Source organism: Antedon bifida, chromosome 1 (genome assembly GCF_963402885.1).
Source record: "Antedon bifida chromosome 1, ecAntBifi1.1, whole genome shotgun sequence".
Classification (NCBI taxonomy): domain Eukaryota; kingdom Metazoa; phylum Echinodermata; class Crinoidea; order Comatulida; family Antedonidae; genus Antedon; species Antedon bifida.
The window spans coordinates 28,518,497-28,538,236 of NC_136226.1; the positions used below are offsets into that span (position 1 = coordinate 28,518,497).

The 19,740-nt window shown below is 32.7% G+C and overlaps 2 protein-coding genes across 2 annotated transcripts; one reads left to right on the top strand and one right to left on the bottom strand.

Annotated features, from left to right (window-relative positions):
* Positions 1-1,605: 1,605 nt before the first annotated feature.
* Positions 1,606-15,180, bottom strand: LOC144854186 (sialidase-3-like). Its single transcript, XM_078712129.1, has 9 exons — positions 15,145-15,180; positions 13,669-14,009; positions 13,481-13,520; positions 8,931-9,101; positions 5,491-5,626; positions 4,807-4,987; positions 3,829-3,974; positions 2,855-3,049; positions 1,606-2,294 (listed from the first exon to the last, which is right to left on the bottom strand). Exons 2-9 carry the CDS (start codon positions 13,856-13,858, stop codon positions 1,728-1,730), a joined length of 1,626 nt encoding a protein of 541 aa, XP_078568255.1. The 5' UTR covers positions 13,859-14,009; positions 15,145-15,180; the 3' UTR covers positions 1,606-1,727.
* Positions 15,181-15,721: 541 nt separating this feature from the next.
* LOC144854272 (uncharacterized) lies at positions 15,722-17,322 on the top strand. Its single transcript, XM_078712237.1, has 2 exons — positions 15,722-15,795; positions 16,546-17,322. Exon 2 carries the CDS (start codon positions 16,570-16,572, stop codon positions 17,179-17,181), a length of 612 nt encoding a protein of 203 aa, XP_078568363.1. The 5' UTR covers positions 15,722-15,795; positions 16,546-16,569; the 3' UTR covers positions 17,182-17,322.
* The last annotated feature ends 2,418 nt before the right edge of the window (positions 17,323-19,740 follow it).

Here is a 19,740-nt window from a genome sequence, read left to right on the forward strand (position 1 = left end):
TAATAATAATAGTACCAGTATTTATATAGCGCCCTTTTCGTGAGTAATTATGCTCAAAGGCGCTTTACATAGCATTATTACCATGGCCAATTTTTTAATCAAACATGTATCGAAACATACTCCCATAATGCAGCTGGTAATCAGCGCTAAATTGTGTCTTGATCTAACAGGTACCCATTTTATACACCTGGGTGGAGAGAGGCAAATGTAAGTAAAGTGCCTTGCCTAAGAATACAAGCAATGCTGCGAGAGTTGGATTCAAACCATTATCGGTTAAATCAAGCATCCAACATACTGCGCCACATGCCCTCACATTTTATATTAACAATCTAGACAAATACAACACTAATAATTAAAAAAATATTACTAAATAAGCTATTAGGTCTAAAATAAATTGTTATGTTGCCCAAACTGAAAAACAGGGTCAGTCGGTTTTGATATTTTTTTTAGTCAAAGATATCTCGTTAAAAACTAATACCATTGGGCCAAAAAGATAAAGAGAAAATTCACTCTTGCAAGGAAAAAAATAATTAAACACTCTATAAACTCTAACACTCTAACAAAAAATAGTCATATTTTTATTATTAATTCCTGGTCGGTTGGATTTAGGCAACACAACAATTTAAAAAAAGTAATTTAACCTTGAAACCTAGTACTGCTTTTAAAATATAGCTATAAACCTATAACTTATATTTTAATTAGAAGATAATCATATAACATATACTATGAATTACAATACTAATAATGAGATAATAATTATACATATATATATAAACACTTATAAAAAATAAATTATTACTGTATATGTGTTATTACTCGTACATAGAAGTTTTTAATGAAGATATTATTATACCATTACCATAAATTGGTGTATATTAAATTTAATTAATGTATTTTTAGTAAATTTAACCATCGTATTACCATTTACATTTCATCAGAGCCAGAGAATTAGAAATGTGGTAATTAATTGAAGTTTTATATTTGTGCAATGAAACAATATTTTTTATTCAAATTTTTAAGATCCACCAATAAAAAAACCAAATTCTTTAAATACTTTGAATCAAATTCTATATTTTGTAGCAATAATAATTAGTATTTTTAAATACTATTTAATATTGAAGTATTCAAATATTTAATGTCAAGGTGAAATAAATATATAATATAGTTCTAATAATTAAAATTACTGAATCTGATTATCTTTATAATGTCTTATATTAATATCACCAGAAGTTCCACTGAAAAATACCAGATGATAATATCATAAGTATAACACATTTTGAGAATTCTAATATTTGAAAATTCTAAATTGAATTCTGTCTTTCTATTTGAAGTCACTCTCATGTTATAATCTTCAAAGTGGTAACCTTCTTTTATATTTAATCAGTAAAATCGAGTACATTTTTTCATGCTGACTGTACACCCAGAAAAAGATATAATGTGCATGCTTGTGCCTAGAATAGAATTGACAAAAATTGGGTCCGACGACTTTGCAAAAAATGCTAAATCACCATATATGCGAATAGTATTTTTAATGGTTTACTGTATTTTCTGTAGTTTCTGTACAACCATTTTGCTAGTAGAGTAGTTCCTTTAAAAATCATTTTATAAAATAAACCAAATACATTAATATAAAGATATCTTTATAATTTTAAGAAAGTAAAATGGGAAATAAAGATAGTTATAGAAATAAAATATTTTGAAAGACAAAACAGTACACTGGAAAAAGGTTATAGAGTAAGTGCATCTTCCTTTTCTAAATTGTTAAGGTTATCTACCTTTAACTGTTCAAAATCTCCTGGCTTATTTGCTGTTATTGCTTCAAAATCTTCCGGCCCCTTTGCTCCTATTGGTTCAAAATCATTTGCTCCCTTCACTCCTATTGGTTCAAAATCTTCCGGCCTCTTCACTCTTATCAGTTCATAATCTTCCAGGCTGTCTGATTTTCTTAATGGTTCAAATTTCTGCGAAAATTCTTGACCTCGATAAAATGCGTCCAAATTGAATGTTTTAAACAGAATACTTTCGTGAGGTTGTTCCAAACCGCCCTCAAACAGAATTGCAAAGTTCTGTGTCATTTTTCCTGTAAATGGATCGGTGTCTTCAAAATATGTCAGATCCGAGTATGAACTCTTTAAGTTGTATACCATCCATCCTGGACTCCATGTTTCCCCGCCGTCGTGGCTTAATTTCACGGTCATGTAATCACGGAACTTTCTTGATGCAGGATTCGAGAATAATAACCAACGCTTTCTTGGATGATTCGGATCTGGACTTGGGAATGCTATAACACTTCCCTGGAAATGCAAGAAAAAAATTTATAATCTATTTCTTTTTCATTTTTATTTCCGATGTTTTTAACACACCTGAGTAGATTCTTGTTATTTGATTAGAGGATTTTTGGGTCACATTGTGGGTCACTACTCCATTGAACCTCTTACGTCAAGACTGAAATTGTTTTAATATATACAAGTGCAAATGTAAATTTTGTACTATCCAAAAAATCCATGTACCACTAATTTTAAATGTGACAATAAGGTATTTATTTACAGTACTACCTTTGTCAAAAAAAAATGGTCCTGGGTGTAGTGTAAAATACCCAGTTGAAAATATGAAAATCAGAGAATAACCTATGAATATTCATTAATGGCCACAATGACATCTATTTACTAAGAATAGGATGTCTCTGTATATAGGCATATCCATTGAATTAAAATTCTCTTGATTTGTTCATTGGCTACAATAGTAATTGCACAATAAATTGTTCATTGGCTACAATAGTAATTGCACAATAAATGTGTTGGTAACCATATAGTTTACTGTCCAAAAAGTGGCCCTACATTTGAGGCTACTTTACCTGGCAACCTGCTGCCTTTGATGGTATTGTATAAAAATCATCAACAATTTTAAAGCCAGGTTCAATCAATTCTTGTTTGACCATTGGGTACGAAAAGGTCAAGCCGCCATCAACGCTGTAAGACTGTATTCGAGGCAACAATGCATTTAATGTTCTTGTATTTAACATGACTGTTCCATTATCCAGTTCAACAACCTGCAAATTAACAGAGTATTATATTAGGATAGAATCTATAAATTTTTTGATCATACCTGCCAGTTTCTATAGCTTTACTAGCGAGTGGCTGAGCGGTTAAGGCAGTGGGACCATAATTACGTAGCCATAACATCGGCAAGGGTTCGATGCTCACTCGCTCCATGGTTCTGGTGGAAGAACAAGTCTCGGATAGGACTATAAACCGTAGGTCCAGTGTACACATTTCTAGCACTTTAAAGAACCTAGTACATCTTTCGAGACGAGTAGCGGGTTACCCCGGTGTACTAGTACATCACTGGTCATAAATGGGCCCTCCGGGAGACCAGTCTTTGACTGAAGAGGTCACCCAGTATAAATAAAACATTTCAATATTTCAGTCAGTTAAGTACTGGCCGTATTCACCAATCACACTTAAGTGAGATATTTCCCTTAAGTAATAAGTATTTCACTTAACTCAATGAACATTTAAGTATTTCCCTAAATTGTATTCACTTAGGAGATTTTTTTTAACTTTAGGGTAATCCCCTATTTGTCTTGAAAGATGTTCTTAAAGTGCATGCGAGCATTCTGTGTACACTGGACCTCCGGTTCAGGTGGCAGAGAATAGTTCGAGAAGACTCGTTCTACCATCATGGAGCGAGTGAGCCTCGAACATTGCTGATATTACGACTACGTATTATGGTTCCAATGTTTCATCCGCTCGGCCACTCACTCACTCAAAAATTACCCTCTTAAACCCTCTTCAAGTCTAGTCTTAGAGGCCAAAACATGGTACTTACTGTAGCTTCATTAGTATGGATGGGATACCCAGACTTTGGTTCCTGTGAAAAGGGTATTTTACCCCCTGTCTGCCAATTCTCTCCAAAGTCATCACTGTAGATAACATTGGCATAATTTGTGGTGTTTGAGAAATTGTCTAAATCAACTGAAATAAAAGAAACATTTAGTTATAGTACAGTCAAATCTCACAAAACCGGACTCTCTGAAAACTGGAAACTCTCCAAATACCAGACTTTTCCTGAGGTCAAAAATGTTGCAAATTCATTTTTACCATTAAAAACACATTCCAAATACCAGATTTTCCAGAAAACCAGACATATTTGACCAGCCCAAAGGTGTCCGGTATTGGGAGAGTTGACTGTATCCAATTTAGTTGATAAAAAAAGGTATATCTGTATAAAAATTTCATAACCAATTTAATCTACAAAAAGAACTATAAATATTTATTAGTTAATATTAGGGAATTTGATTTGTGGTGACCTACAACTGATAACCTAACTAGGTCACTGTCTGGATCTAGAAACTATTTAGGGTATGTTCAAATTCACAGAGTTATGCTTATTGCTTATGCAATGTCGTATTATAATTAGCGTCGTAACAGAAACTGAAGTGTCACCAATTTGGCCAAACCGAACTGGTATGCAGGAGTAAATTTGATTGGTTAGAGGTCAAAATCGATGCAAGTTTTACGTATCGTAAGCGTCGTTCACTAATCTTGTACCTTGAGCTGTCATAACGAACGAAAGATCAGTGTCGTAAGAGTTAGCTTCCACTCCTCCAATCTTTTCCTGGTTCAGTTTCAGTACGCCGCATCCGATACAAAAGTATAACTCCGTAGGTCTGAACAGGCCCTTAAACTATGTTGAGGTGGGGAGCTAGTAAACAGGTCTTAACTTTCCCACATGACCAAAATCAACCTACATTCACTTCAATGTGATCGTTTATTTGTATCCTTTTAATGGACATTCAAAACCTACCTAAATGCATGCCAATGTGATCTTTCACAAAGTAGTTTCCAGGCACCATTAAACGGCCAGATTTAAGTTTAATGCCGTGACCTGGTCCGGGAGCATACAACGCAGGTAGAGGGCGTATTGCTGCTAAAGTTGAATCTGTGATATCTTGCGGTGCTGTCCATGTCTCACCATTGTCAAAACTCTATAATCAAAATAATGTTAACTCAATTAATTAGAAAATCAAATATTCTTATCTGGTTCTGTGTTTGTAAATGAGGAGACACTTTATGTGACAAAAAAATGTGATGTGCACATATATGGACATGATGATGTCATATCACTACCATATTTAAGCATATCACTACCGTATTTGGGCACATCATATTTTTTTGTCAAACTAGTTTGATAGTGTAGACAGAGCTTAAAAAATCATACAACTCATTTGATACATTTTGTAAAAAATATTTAAGCTCTGCATGGTCATAATTTTCTGATTTTTTTTCCCCCTCACATAGCCACTTACGCAAAACCACTTGCGACGTCACACACTGCACTCCTTACCCCTCGATAATAGATAGAGTGCGCTGTTCACCTAAAAAACTCCAGTTTTGTTAACTTCAGATGTTGGCATGTATGGGAAAGCTTGGTGTAGGCATACATGAAACAATGATAACAGATTACAATATTCATATATGTATAACTTACTCTAGTAACAAGTACTGCTTGTTGATATAGGCCATCTCTCATTAATTTCCATTGTGATATATGGGACGGGATTGCTATAAATACCATGAGCAACATATCTAGTTCTTTGTCTACAATCGGTACTGGGTTCATAGTTCTGTAAATATAATAACAAAATAAGCACATAATTATCAATGATCAATATTTGTTAATAATATTAAACACACGATCAATATACAACTTGATCAACATTTATATAATTAGTAACCATTTTTATTATTATGTTTAATTTTTTTTTATGTAATGTATTTTTGTAACTGTATTGTTAATGTTAGAACGCACCGTTTTTTAAAAGTGTGCCGCTGACCCAAAAGCTTTGATCGAATAAAGTTTGAGTTTGAACAAACAATCAAAAGAATGCTTGATCAACATGATCAATATGATCAGTAATTGTTAACATATGATCAGTAATTGTTAACAAATGATCAGTAATTGTTAATATATGATCATTAATTGTTAACATATGATCAGTAATTGTTAACATATGATCAGTAATTGTTAACATACTGTATGATCAGTAATTGTTAACACATGATCAGTAATTATGATAAGTAATTGTTAACATATGATCAGTAATTATGATCAGTAATTTTTAACATATGATCAGTAATTGTTAACATATGATCAGTAATTATGATTAAAGTTTGAGTTTGAACAAACAATCAAAAGAATGCTTGATCAACGTGATCAATATGATCAGTAATTGTTAACATATGATCAGTAATTGTTAACAAATGATCAGTAATTGTTAACATACTGTATGATCAGTAATTGTTAACACATGATCAGTAATTATGATAAGTAATTGTTAACATATGATCAGTAATTTTTAACATATGATCAGTAATTGTTAACATATGATCAGTAATTATGATTAGTAATTGTTAACATATGATCAGTAATTATGATCAGTAATTTTTAACATATGATCAGTAATTGTTAACATATGATCAGTAATTATGATCAGTAATTGTTAACATATGATCAGTAATTGTTTATAATCACACAATTAATAATTGTTTAATAATATAATACATGATCAATAAATGTTAATTAATAACACTCACCAATGTTCAATATACTTAAATTTCAAAAACATGATATGATATTAATGATATAAAGATCAGAATTGTATTTGTATTATAAATACATCTGCTCAATGTTCATTCATACTTCAGCCATAACATTGTTTGTTCACAGTCTACTTACTATGCAAATGCTAGTACAGTATCAACTAAAGAAAATTTGCTGTCATACACTATGTATAATGCAAACTAGATGTTTTGTTGATATATGTATCTGAATTTGTTCTCATAAAACATTGAGTAGTTTTATACTAGTAGTTCATTTAATGTAAATTAGATAAAAGGTTTCTAAATTATCTTCTTAAAAACTAATTTTTACAATCCTTTTAAAGATATATTGTCCCCCTAAAAAAATATATATTTTTTTCAATGCCATTTTAATGTCACGTAATTATAATAGTTATTTACTTTGACCAAAAAATGGATCGAGAAAAAAAATATGATTTAACAAAAAAAAATGTAATTGAAAGCATAAAATACTTAAATTTTCTGTCAATAGTTTTTGGTTAAAATTTAATGTTTCGTTTGTCTTTTTATAAGTGAAATAATTGTTTTGGTGTTTTTTTTACATTCTAAGTGAATAACTGCAAAATGGCCTATTTAAAGTCTGATTTCAATAATCTTTATTTTTCATATAAATACATCTCTAAGATTAAAGTTGCCAGTGTTTCGTAGCTAGGTTACAGAGTTAGTTAAACAGACTAAACAACACACTTTAACTAAACCATGCTACTTATTCAAGTCTGTTTCTTGACTGAAAATCTTATAACAATGTTTGAAGAAATTTAGATATCAAATCCTAAAATATACTGACCAAAGGACTGACTTAACTGTACGTGCTTAAGTATTGAATTTTGAGAGGCTGTGAGAGAGCCATGGTGAGAGAATGCATGGTGAGAGAATGCATGGTTTAATTGACTTTTAGAATTCAGATGTTGCATACCCAGAAGCTATGTTTGCTGTTTGGAGACGGACAATAAGGCGAGTCGTGTGATATATTTACTCAACATTATGAGTAGCAGTTTGCTTTGAAATTAAAAGTCAATATTAACTTGAAATACAAACTACTAGGCCTATATCATGCCAATGATGCAATCAAAGACGAAGTACTGTGTAGCAGTACATTAGACACCACAGTACCATAATAAATGTAATGTAAGGGAATTAATCTTTGTCTAGCCCTAACTGAGCTGAATCATGCACAGGTGTAAACAACGCTTATAGCTTTCTTTTCCAGCCCTAACTGAGCTGAATCATGCACAGGTGTAAACGACGCTTATAGCTTTCTTTTCCTCTAAGGGGTCCCTCTGTGTCCAATGCCACAAAACTGTACTCATTTGTCTGTCCCCAACGCCAGGGGCTGAGATAGACCAGTACACCAGGGTGATCCCTACTCTCTTGAAAGATGCACTGGTACCGTTCTTTAAAGTGCACACAGTGTACACCAGACCTCCAGTTTTAAATCCTTATGAGAACTATGGTCGATGAAAGCCTTGTGCACCTGTGCCAATATTTACGGCTATGATTTTCACACAGCGTCTCTGTCTTACCGCTTAGCCACTCAACACGATTACTAGATAGTCGATTATGAGACAGTGAAGTAATGGGAAATGGACAGGAGGGAATCCTCAAAGTGTTGGCTGAATGATAAAGATGTTAAAAGGCTGATAGATGTTGACAAAAATATTATTTATATGGACAGGTGCCATGTAGGTAGGCAAACATATGTACAGTACAGACCAGGTGTCATTTAATGTGATAACCTGTAACCAGATTGTGACTGAGAAAAGGGCAGTAATTGGTATAAAAAAAAACATACATTTTCACATTATGAAACTATTTGTACTATTGCACTCATCATAAACACTATTATTTGTATGATAATGGATCACAGGATTGTGACATAGAGAAAATGGCAGAGAATTAAAGCCTAGCAAAGAAATTGGTATAAAAAACATACATTTTCACCTCATGAAACTATTTGTACTATTGCACTCATCATAAACATTATTATTTGTATGATAATGGATCCCAGAATTGTGACATAGAGAAAATGGCAGAGAATTAAAGCCTAGCAAAGAAATTGGTATAAAAAAACATATATTTTCACCTCATGAAACTATTCATACCATTGCACTCATAAACATTATTATTTGTATAATGGATCACAGAATTGTGACATAGAGAAAATGGCAGAGAATAAAAGCCTAGCAAAGAAATTGGTATACAAAAACATACATTTTCACCTCATGAAACTATTCGTACCATTGCACTCATAACCATTATTATTTGTATGATAGTGATAGATGTTAGTACCTCATGCCTGGCATTGAAACCACAGTCTTTGCGTCGCTCCATTCCACTTTCCATCCTTTTCGTTTACCTCTGCGTAATATAATATCCATATTACCAATGTCACGGTGGGTATCTTTTCGTGCTTCACAAAATGCCAGAAAATAGTCATTATGATACACCAATGCAGGAATTCTGAAAACAAAAACAAGTTTCAAATGTGATGAGTAATAATATTGTAGTAATATCATAAAATAATTTTATGGGGCATTTTATTCTTTTGGAAGAGAGTTGAATTAGGCCATGTTAAGCTCTGTCTACACTATCAAACTAGTTTGACATAAAAAAGTGTGATGTGCCCAAATATGGTAGTGATATACCCAAAATATGGTAGTGATATGACATCATCATGTCCATATATGGGCACATCACATTTTTTTTGTCGCATAATGTTTGATAGTGTAGACAGAGCTTACTACTGTAGTAATACCATCAAATATAGAATAATTATTATTAAATGAATACATTATTTAATGAGGCATTTTATTCTTTTGGAAGAGAGTTGATTAGTAATGCTATGTTAATTCATTTTTTAGTGGTTTTTGGGTAAAACATAAAATGAGTGAGACCTTTAATTCTAAAGCTACTACAGTAGTGTATAGAGATTCACTATTCACACAGACTGTACAAATATTATATCATATTTGTAGACTATATATTCAAGGTTGCTTAATGGCAATAAAGCAATTCAGAATAAACTAATCATTTAATTTATTTAATCAATATTTTTTGTAAAGCACAAACATTATGTTGCCATATTGATAAGATGTTTAAGTAGTGCGGTTTCAACAACAGATGCAAAAACACAATCAAAACAGCAATTTGAAAGTATAATACAATAAAAAAACAATAAAAAAACAATTACATTGGATCACAATATAATATTGTTTAATATTTGGTTTAAGGACCATGTCAAAATTATTTTACTGCTGAGTTTACTGCAGTAACTACATTTAGTTTACAGTATTTTTTAACTGGTTTAGGTAATGTATTTATTCAAAAAAACGTCACCCTCAACAAACACTTCTCCCCCCGCCCCAGCCCCATAGGGCATTTATTTATTTACTTCAAATAAACGCCCTGCCACATGCATATATACACAATATTGTATTACTATTTCACATTTCTAATGGCAATAGAATTCATTGAATGACACGACCTACATTTTACCAAGAATTTTGTATTTTATCACTTCTCAATATTAATTGTGTTGTTTTTTCATATCTAGGAGTATTTATTTGATTATGCATGTTACCATATTATACCCCACCCCAAAAAAGCCTCCCCCAAAATAAACATCCCCCTAATAACTCTCCTGAAAAATAAATGCCCCAGGAAATATGATAATAAATTATTTAGCAAGACTTTTCTGGATATTCATATTTTGTTGGGTGTGGCACGCCTAATCAGGAAGAAGCTGTTGGCCTATTTTCCCAATCCTTGGTGCTATTAAGCTAATTGTTGTTTTCTGTACGTTGGTATAATGTGGTATTATAATAATTAATAAAACTAGAACGGCACTCCAAGAGTGCATACAGAACCTCCGCCTACTGTAAAATTCCCCTACAAGATTTCTCCCGATAATACATTGTGTGATTAGGCTAATTTCACTACAACTTTATGAATGTGAGTTTGGTGTAATGGTTATATCATAGACCTATAAATTTATAGGTCCATGGTTATATATCCAGCTTTACACAGTTGAGGTCCCTGATTCAATGGTTCAATTCCTGCTGAGGATCTTTCTTTTTCCATCATCCTTATTATTTTTATTATTTTTTATTATTAATAATGTTTCATATTTTAATTTTTCTACTATGACCCTAATGTTACGTTAGGACGTTGCTCAGTATTAGTTCGCAGGCTTTTTGAAAATTGTCTATCTTTTAACAATAGCAGGTCTGAAAATAATTATCAAAAGTGGTCCGGATCGCCTCCAAAATTTAATGGAATGGTCCACGACCACATATCTATCTGTGGTTTCAATTTGGTAAAGATCTTGCAATAACTTTTTGAGTAATTCTGCTAACAAACAAACACACCCACATACGTGATCTACATAACCTGTTGTCGGAGGTAATAAAATACACATTGTTTACTGTTGTTAATGATTCTTCCACATTGAAACTTGAAATTAAAACTATGTTATTAGTTTTAAAAAAATGTAGTACTAGTAGAGATGTTGATACGGTCCCTTATGGACAGACAATGAAAACTGCAAAGGTTGAAATAATAAAAAAAGCTGTATTGTGTTTTCAATATAATATTTTGTTCCCTGTTCTTTGTCATTCTTATTATGTTGTCTAATGTTTTATTATTAGCTAACAATAGGTTGTTGTAGTACTATCTAGTACAAGAAAATGTTTATGAGTGTAGTGAATAGGATATGTCCATAAAGAATGAAACGAAGGATGGATTGGTCTATCCATAGAGATATTACTATCTCTATGGTTGATTTTACAAAATATTCATTATTTGTTTTTATTGAGAATTCTCATTGTAGTATTATATTATGTAAATATAATAAAAAAGATGTTAACAAATATAAATTAAATTAAATACTGATAATTGTGATAAACAAACATAGTTATATGTATATGTTATGAATTATAAAATACTAGAAGAATCCAAATGAAGAACCCACCCCTGGTTATTTTCTGGGTGCTTATTGTCAGATTTCCTCTCCCCAATCTAGAAGTTAAAAAGTTTTTTCCAGTACAAATTCAGGTCATTTTAATACATTATTATTCCACTGAACCTCAATTGAACCCATTTTTAAATCCCAAGTGTATGGATACATGCAGTCTCCCATTTTTCAAATTGTATGTTTATGCAAGGCAATCTAACATTAGGATGCTGAGCTCCGGAGATCAAAATAATTATCTGTGGTTGCGACACGATCAGTTCCACGCCCCTTAACAGACACCGCACATCACTGAGAATATTTACATAGTACAGTACTGTTGATATTTGTTGCAGCCAGACATAGGATCAAACTGTTACAAGTTCCTATCTTGGCAAAGCAAGCTCAGTGTCTTGTCCTGCCTAACACATACAGTAGTATAGTACTGTTTTTGTCGCAGCCAGACATAAGATCAAAGGACTGTTACGATTACCTATCTTGGCAAGGCGAGCTCAGTGTCCGGTTGTTAGATTGCCTTGGTTTATGTAAAAAACATTCAAATCATAAAAGTACAAAAAAAATATATCAAAGTATATTATTTCTATTGACAAGATGGTCTATATTTGATTACTAATCTTGGGCAAATAATTGTAAAGTGTGTGTAGGCCTACTGCGTAAACAATGGAAACTAAACAAGATAAACGTCAGAGATCAAACTTAGTTTAGCCGTGGGTGGTAGCTATAGTTAAAAATCTTGTCTTATTGCACAATATTCACAGCCCAACAGCATCATATTGACTTTGACAACAGGATGTACATATGGTGGGTGGAGGGGGCTAAATCCCATAGCCTAAATTTCCTGCACCCAGTACAAGGTTTGATTTAAAAGGTTTTAATTTTCACCGATTAGCAGTACAATACACAGTAGTGTAGTATAATTTGACCTGTTTATGAACTATGACATGTTGACATTCAGAATGGCCGCCATTAGAAAGCACTTGTGTTAATGTGAGGCAATAAAAAGATATTGAATGGATTTAAGAGAAACTAACTTAATTAAAACCATTTTCTAATAATAATTAAAGAGATATAAAAACTTCAGATAAAAATGAAGCCCTTTTATTTGGAGTTATGTTATTAAAATGAGCACAGTGGTTAACTAAAATGCATTCTTGTTGTAGTCAGAAAGACATCAATGACGATGTTTGTAAAAAATCTTTGTGATTTCAAAACTGCAAATCAAAATCTAATCTCTCTTAAAATAATATTTCGCAAGTCTGAACACAGATTAATGACATATGTGGCTTAAATCACACACACACACACAATGCAGTACAGTATAAATTGGCAGTATAGAACATGCAAATCAGAGCTGTACTGTATCACAGAATCCTGGATAAACATTATGAACCCTGGATGTACATTAAGAACCCTGGATATACATATTAAGAACCTGTGATATACATTAAGAACCCTAGATGTACATATAGACATTATGGACCCTGGATATACACTATGGACCCTGGATGTACACTGTGGACCCTGGATGTACACTGTGGACCCTGGATGTACACTGTGAACCCTGGATGTACACTGTGAACCCTGGATGTACACTATGGACCCTGGATGTACACTATGGACCCTGGATGTACACTATGGACCCTGGATGTACACTATGGACCCTGGATGTACACTATGGACCGTGGATGTACACTATGGACCCTGGATGTACACTATGGATCCTGGAGATGGACACACTCTTACTTAGACTAGGAAGCACACTATATACGCTGGATGTACATTACAGATAATTGGATGCTCATTATGGACACTGGAAACTAAATTTAAATTAATTAGTTTTTAATTGGTGTTAGACATAATTTATACTCACCTGGATGTATTGTAGCCGTGTTGACCTCTACTAAATATTACTGAAAAAAAACCAGAAAGAGAAATAGCTTAATTTACGATGTCAAAGAATACCTAATTTTAACTGCATCCTGATTAATACATTCTTTCAATCTACAGTACAATCAAATTGTAATAATATTTTTATGCAGAAAATAATTTTAAGTTTACCTGTTGTTTCCGATTCAATTGGTCCAAATGAAGCATATTCTATCGTTTTTTTTCTTGTTATGTATTTATATGATTTTTCATTGTTCAGCAACACTATAGAATTCCAATCCCATATTACCCACAATGTTAGACAGCACCCCATTACAAATAGCATTCCTGAATTGTATTTTCTTATAAACGGCATTATCATTGTTGTTAATTAAAAAATAATACTATTAAAAATATTTTTCTTTGCAGATACTCTCATAGATGGTATATGTTGCAGGCATCCATTGTCATATACGGTATAACATAACTGATGTTTACATTGCGTTAAAGATGAATGATAAAAACATTTTATTCTGTAAGAAGAGAGTGTGAATTTTTTTAGTAAGGAAGAAAATATGATATTTTGTTATTAAGACTTCAGTTATATTCAGATATTCTTGACATATTCTTTCAGATTGAAAGTTGCTTTATGTTTGGTGTGAATACAACAATAATGAAATACCTACTGGCCTTGACCAACACTATACACTGTGAGAATAGCTCACATATTTTCACCATTGTATTTTTAAAATTCAATCATCTTTAATTACCATACCTAGTTGTTTGTTCTATTCAAGTTTTAAGGACCGGAGGCCTGATCTTCTCAGTGTATAGCGAATACAGTGTTTGGGATCTAACAATGGGCAGTTGTGCTTCGCTGGCGGTGAACTATGAGGCGCTACCGATGAATTTATTTGGTCAAATAAAATCAGAAATTCGTTTAATAAATACAACTTAATGCAAACTACCTTTTGTCAGTGATGTTCGTTACCGATTTTAACATACGAAACATGATAAAAACATTGACAAATGAAAGACTAATCGCGCAATCGATTGGTGTATTTTATGTGACTGACTAAAGTAACAAAAAAGCATCGGTAGCGCCTCATAGTTGACCGTTGAATACAATACACAAAAGACACGGAAGAATGCGTTCGTTTCGTTGCTATAATGTTTATCAAACACATTCGGTTCTGGAATACGACAGTGAGAAATTCAACTTTAAACTTCAATTTTATCAGTTTCTGAAAAAATTAAGCTTTGAAATTTGCAATATACCCTTAATAATCAATTCCAAACAGGTGGCTGCTCTCTGGTGGTAAGATTTATTGCTCTAGTAGGTATCTGGTGGTGTTTAGTAAGACCGGCTGGGTAGTACTAAGTAGTAGGCCTAGGCTAGTACTAGCTAGGGCCAGGCCTAGGCTAGGCTAGTAGTAGTACTCAGCAGAAGTACCAGCCTACCTAGTATAGCTAGACCCTACCTAGGCTAGCCTAGCTAGGCCTTCTTATTATAGAGGCCTAGGCTAGGCCTAGTACTAACTAAGCAAGCCCAAGGCCTTGGCCTTGTTGCTACCGCGGGGTACCATCCCCTACCGTACCATATCATCATACTATTAGTAGCCTAATTAACATCATTTTAATTATAAGCAAGGCCTATAACACACTTACGTTTATGGGCTACCTAATAATGTTAAAGAAGCCCATGAATGTACAATTCATTTTACTTACACCAATATCTTTACTTAGTTGTTATAGGCCTACTAGGAAGCCTTACTTTGCTTAAATCATTTACACGTTCTGGTTTTTCTGTTTGTTTGACGTGTGTGAAAAATTAATGAAGTATGACGCCCTCTATAATGTTGTACTGTAGGGGAGGGAGGAGGGGAGAAGATAAGAGGGAAAGATAAGAGGGAAGTTTCTATTATAATAAATAAAACACAAAAAATCATTATTGATTATTATATATAATTATTTTGGCGTTTCTGTATTTGAAATTTGTAATTAACTTGGTATTTTGGTGTCTGTATACTACTTGCCTTAGGCTAGAAAACTCTCCCATTATATAAATTTATAATAGGGACTTTTTGGTGATTTGGTATTATTTTTAATAACAAAAATAATTCATAAAGTTATTGATGATTAATAGCGTTTTGGTTTTATTTGACTTTAGGTAGGCGTACTCATTGTTGACGGTTTAACCAACGCTTTTTCATAAGAGGTAACGCGTTACAAAATCTTCTGTAAATGGTCACGTGTTTTTCGTTTCGTTTCGTCGGGAGAGATTGTAAGCGGATACCACGCGGTTCGTACGTTAGTACGGTAATTATGTACTCCAAATTAAGACAATAGCTTAATCATGTTCATTTAATTAATTGACTGATATTTGCGCACTTTCTAGATATTGAAGAAGCGCCACTGTCTACGGCACAGGCCTACGTGTCCATGGTCTGGCTGGGCTGGGTCACGAACTCAAGGGAAGTAAAGTAAAGCCCTCGTCATCAGCAGTTCAATTTATGTGTAATTTAAAGGTCAGGTGCAGGCAAAAAAAAGTTCAAGTTATTAATATATTAGTTTAGATTTTTTACACGATTTAAAAAAGCACTGTCTTAATATCGGTGAGGTTGGGGGGTTAAATCCACATCAATATCCTTTTTAAACAGTGTTGCAAAAAATCCTATTTATTAGGCCTAAATGCCTGTAAAATGTAATAACTTAACAGGTTTTTTTAATTTTAACTTTTTATTTTCGCGCAATATAGAAAATATCCACTACCCACCTACTTTTTTGAGGTAGGGGCTTACCTAACTAAAAAAAAGTTTGACTGATTTTATCAGAATTGCCAATCCTACATTTGACAATTGTAGAGAACATGTTTTTAGTCGCGTGCAAACGCGACTCTATAACTCACTATGTCGGTCGGTTGGTTGGTCGGTCGGTAAACACTATCTCAAGCCACATATTTGGCCTTGTTTCGTAAACAACAACTCAATGGCTGCTGCTTAAAAATAAATAATTTGAAATATGTTGTTTTTGGTAGCCTTTTTTTATAACATCAACTCTCTTTTATAGTTACAGACCGGTTTCTATCCGAGGATGATTTCCACGTCAGTATTTCTATATCGTGGTTGTAACAAGTGGAAAACGTTGCATACTACACTAATAAGAATGTCTTCTTCATCTAAAAAACAATCTTTATTGGAGAGATCAAATTTCAAGTATTTTCTACCAATCCAAACTCGTTGGGCGGACAATGATCAATACGGCCATGTTAACAATATCAAATACTACTCTTACTTTGATACAGTCATTAATCACTATCTCATCAAACACTGCAAACTGAATACAAATCTGAAGACAACAGATTTGATTGGTTTAATGGTTGAGACAGAATGCTCGTTCCACCGTCCTCTCAGCTTTCCTGAAGTGGTCTTAGCTGGATTGAGCGTCACTAAAATTGGCAACTCTAGTGTGCACTATAAGATTGGATTGTTCGCAGAAAGAGAAGATTCTCAAAGACTGCTTTCAGGAGGCAGTTTCAACGAGGAAGATTTTTCTATGAGTCATAAAAGAGACGCATGCGCTGTTGGAAAGTGTATCCACGTGTTTGTAAACTCAAAGAAAAACAATGAATCTGTACCTATACCAAATGAAATGAGAATTCCTTTAGAAAAATTGTTAATTGACAATTATGATAGTAAATTATAGGATGGTGCCTAGATTTTGGATAATAATAATAATAATAAATTTTGACGTTTAAGCGCATAATGCATAAAGCCTGTATGCGCTTCACATAAAATAAAAATAAAAGTAATCGATGAAATCAATAAAATTTAAACAATGAAAAAATTGTGTTACTTCATTAAATTTTATTACTTGTGTTTCGATATTAAGCTGCTATTTTATTAATATAAAAACTTATCTTAAAATGGACTACATTTACATAACACACATGTAGGCCTATGTGCGTATTATACACATTCTGCTTTTATTTAATTTTTTTTATTTCTTTGGCGGTGGTCAAATCTAAATTGGCCGATACGATCCGTTCGTGAACTACAAATACAACTTACAAATACATTTATTTATCAAATCACAAATCACAAAAAAATAACCGGAGTATGATTGATTGATTCAAGAAACTGATGAAATGGGGTCTCAGGAAACCAGGAGGTTTGTATGAAGAGATCCTAGATTTGTCCACCACGTAATGTGCGATGTCGTTTTAGAAATTCTTTTGTGTCAAACTCTATCCATATTTTAACACTGGTGTCTCTAGAATGTACTGTAATTTGTAACAATACGATTTTAACCTTTTAAAGATGTTAAACGTTACTCAATTTTTGTCAATTTTTAGTACGTTTATGTATTTAAATGTATCTTTTAATCGGATTTGCTGACAACCGACATTTCTTTGTTTTTTAGACAAATAAAGTTTCTTGTATCTTGTACTAACAAAATAATTTAAAAATTGGTTTACAACCAAAATAATAGTTCAATCATGAACTCACCCATGGTCGCCAACATCGTTTAAAAAAAATCAAGTAATTGACATGGGATCATTTCAAAAGAAGTAGGCTACTCATGATAACAGAAAGATGTTTACCGGGCTTGTTCGAGTCAAGACAAATATAAATGATACTTCTGAACGTAACAATTTTGAATAGGCCTAATGCACAAATAAATACAATACAGTATATTTATGTTATTGTGTCAAGCTGAATATAATATTTAATAACTCGGCAATAAATCGAAATCTAAACTTTTCATAGGCCTATAACAGTCTTTTATAAAACGAGAGTTAGTACCGTCTTCGACGGGTAGCCCCACTGATTGACAGATTAAACCGAGAAAACTTGTCAAACGCATGTAAAATACAAGAGTTGCTGCAATTGGAATTGTTTTAAATTAATTGATACACAAAGGAATAAAATAAAGTTTAAAAACTCCCCGGTTTAACATACATGCTTATTATCAGTATGCAATGTAGGCCTACGTGGCCGTCAGTAAAATGCATTTTAACAAAACATTATATATTCTATTTTACAAAGTTCCGTACTACTTCGTAATCTAAAGTTGTGTTATTTACGAATTCGAAAGTTCAGACTTTCTTATGCTGCTAAAACGTTGTAAAGCCCTAAGTTACACATTTTGTGCATGTCATTTCAATAACTTACACCAATAATAATTAAAGATAATAGTTTTGCTTTATGAAACACGGACATGCCAAAGACACCACAGTGGAACGCAGTGAGTAGTTCAACGCGTCATATGGACATTTGACGCAATTGTCATCCCAAAAAATGTAAACATCGCCTGCTCTCTCTCCACTCGTTGGGCGTATCCTGGGCGCGATTTTTTTTTCCGTACGAGAGTTCCTCCATCGGTTCGTTTCGGCCTCAATCGACTCTCTTCGGTATTCGGTAAGTCAGCTCACTGATGCGTGACAACATAATACTGTAGAGTTTACAAACCGCGAGCTTACTTTCACAGGCTCTCACAACAGTAAAAAGAATCTACACTAATACGAACTTTTATTGAAATTAATTAATAAATACTAGGCCTACTTAGTAATTACATTAAGAACCCAATAGCATTTTAAAGATATTTAGGCCTAGGTCTACGACCCAATAGTAGGCCGTATCAGATATTATTTTTTGAAGTTGAACGACCTTTTGTCACAAACGAGAGGCTCTTTTCTCTTATGGTATTGTAGCTAGCCCATGGCTAGCCTAGCCAAGATTGTATAGGCCTATGCCATGTATTACTTTTGAATTTAAAATGATTATGTACAGTAGGAATTCCTATGCACAGTGTATGTTTTTTATACTTTTTATCGTTAACATTAAAAACTTAAATAGAAATTCATTATATTTATAAGAATAAAACAAATACATTAAAAATAATATAGCCTAAATCCTATTACAGTATATCATATTGATAAATCAAATTATGAATATCATTAAAATAAATTAGGTCAATTAAAATCCTAAAAATACATTACAAAAAATAACTGATACGTACTAACATCTTGTAATAATTTTATTTGAATCAAATTTCTTGTATGAGTAAACATTTCTTTCAATTAAGTACTTTTCTACGTTGAAAAAAAAAATAACAGAGAGTTTGCGAAATGTACTAATATTTTATTTGGACTTATTTATTTTTCTTATAGATCATGAAGGCCATGTATACTAAGATTAACAAATTATAAATTTATACTGTACAACAAAGTGATTAACAATAGACATACAATTAATGAAAACA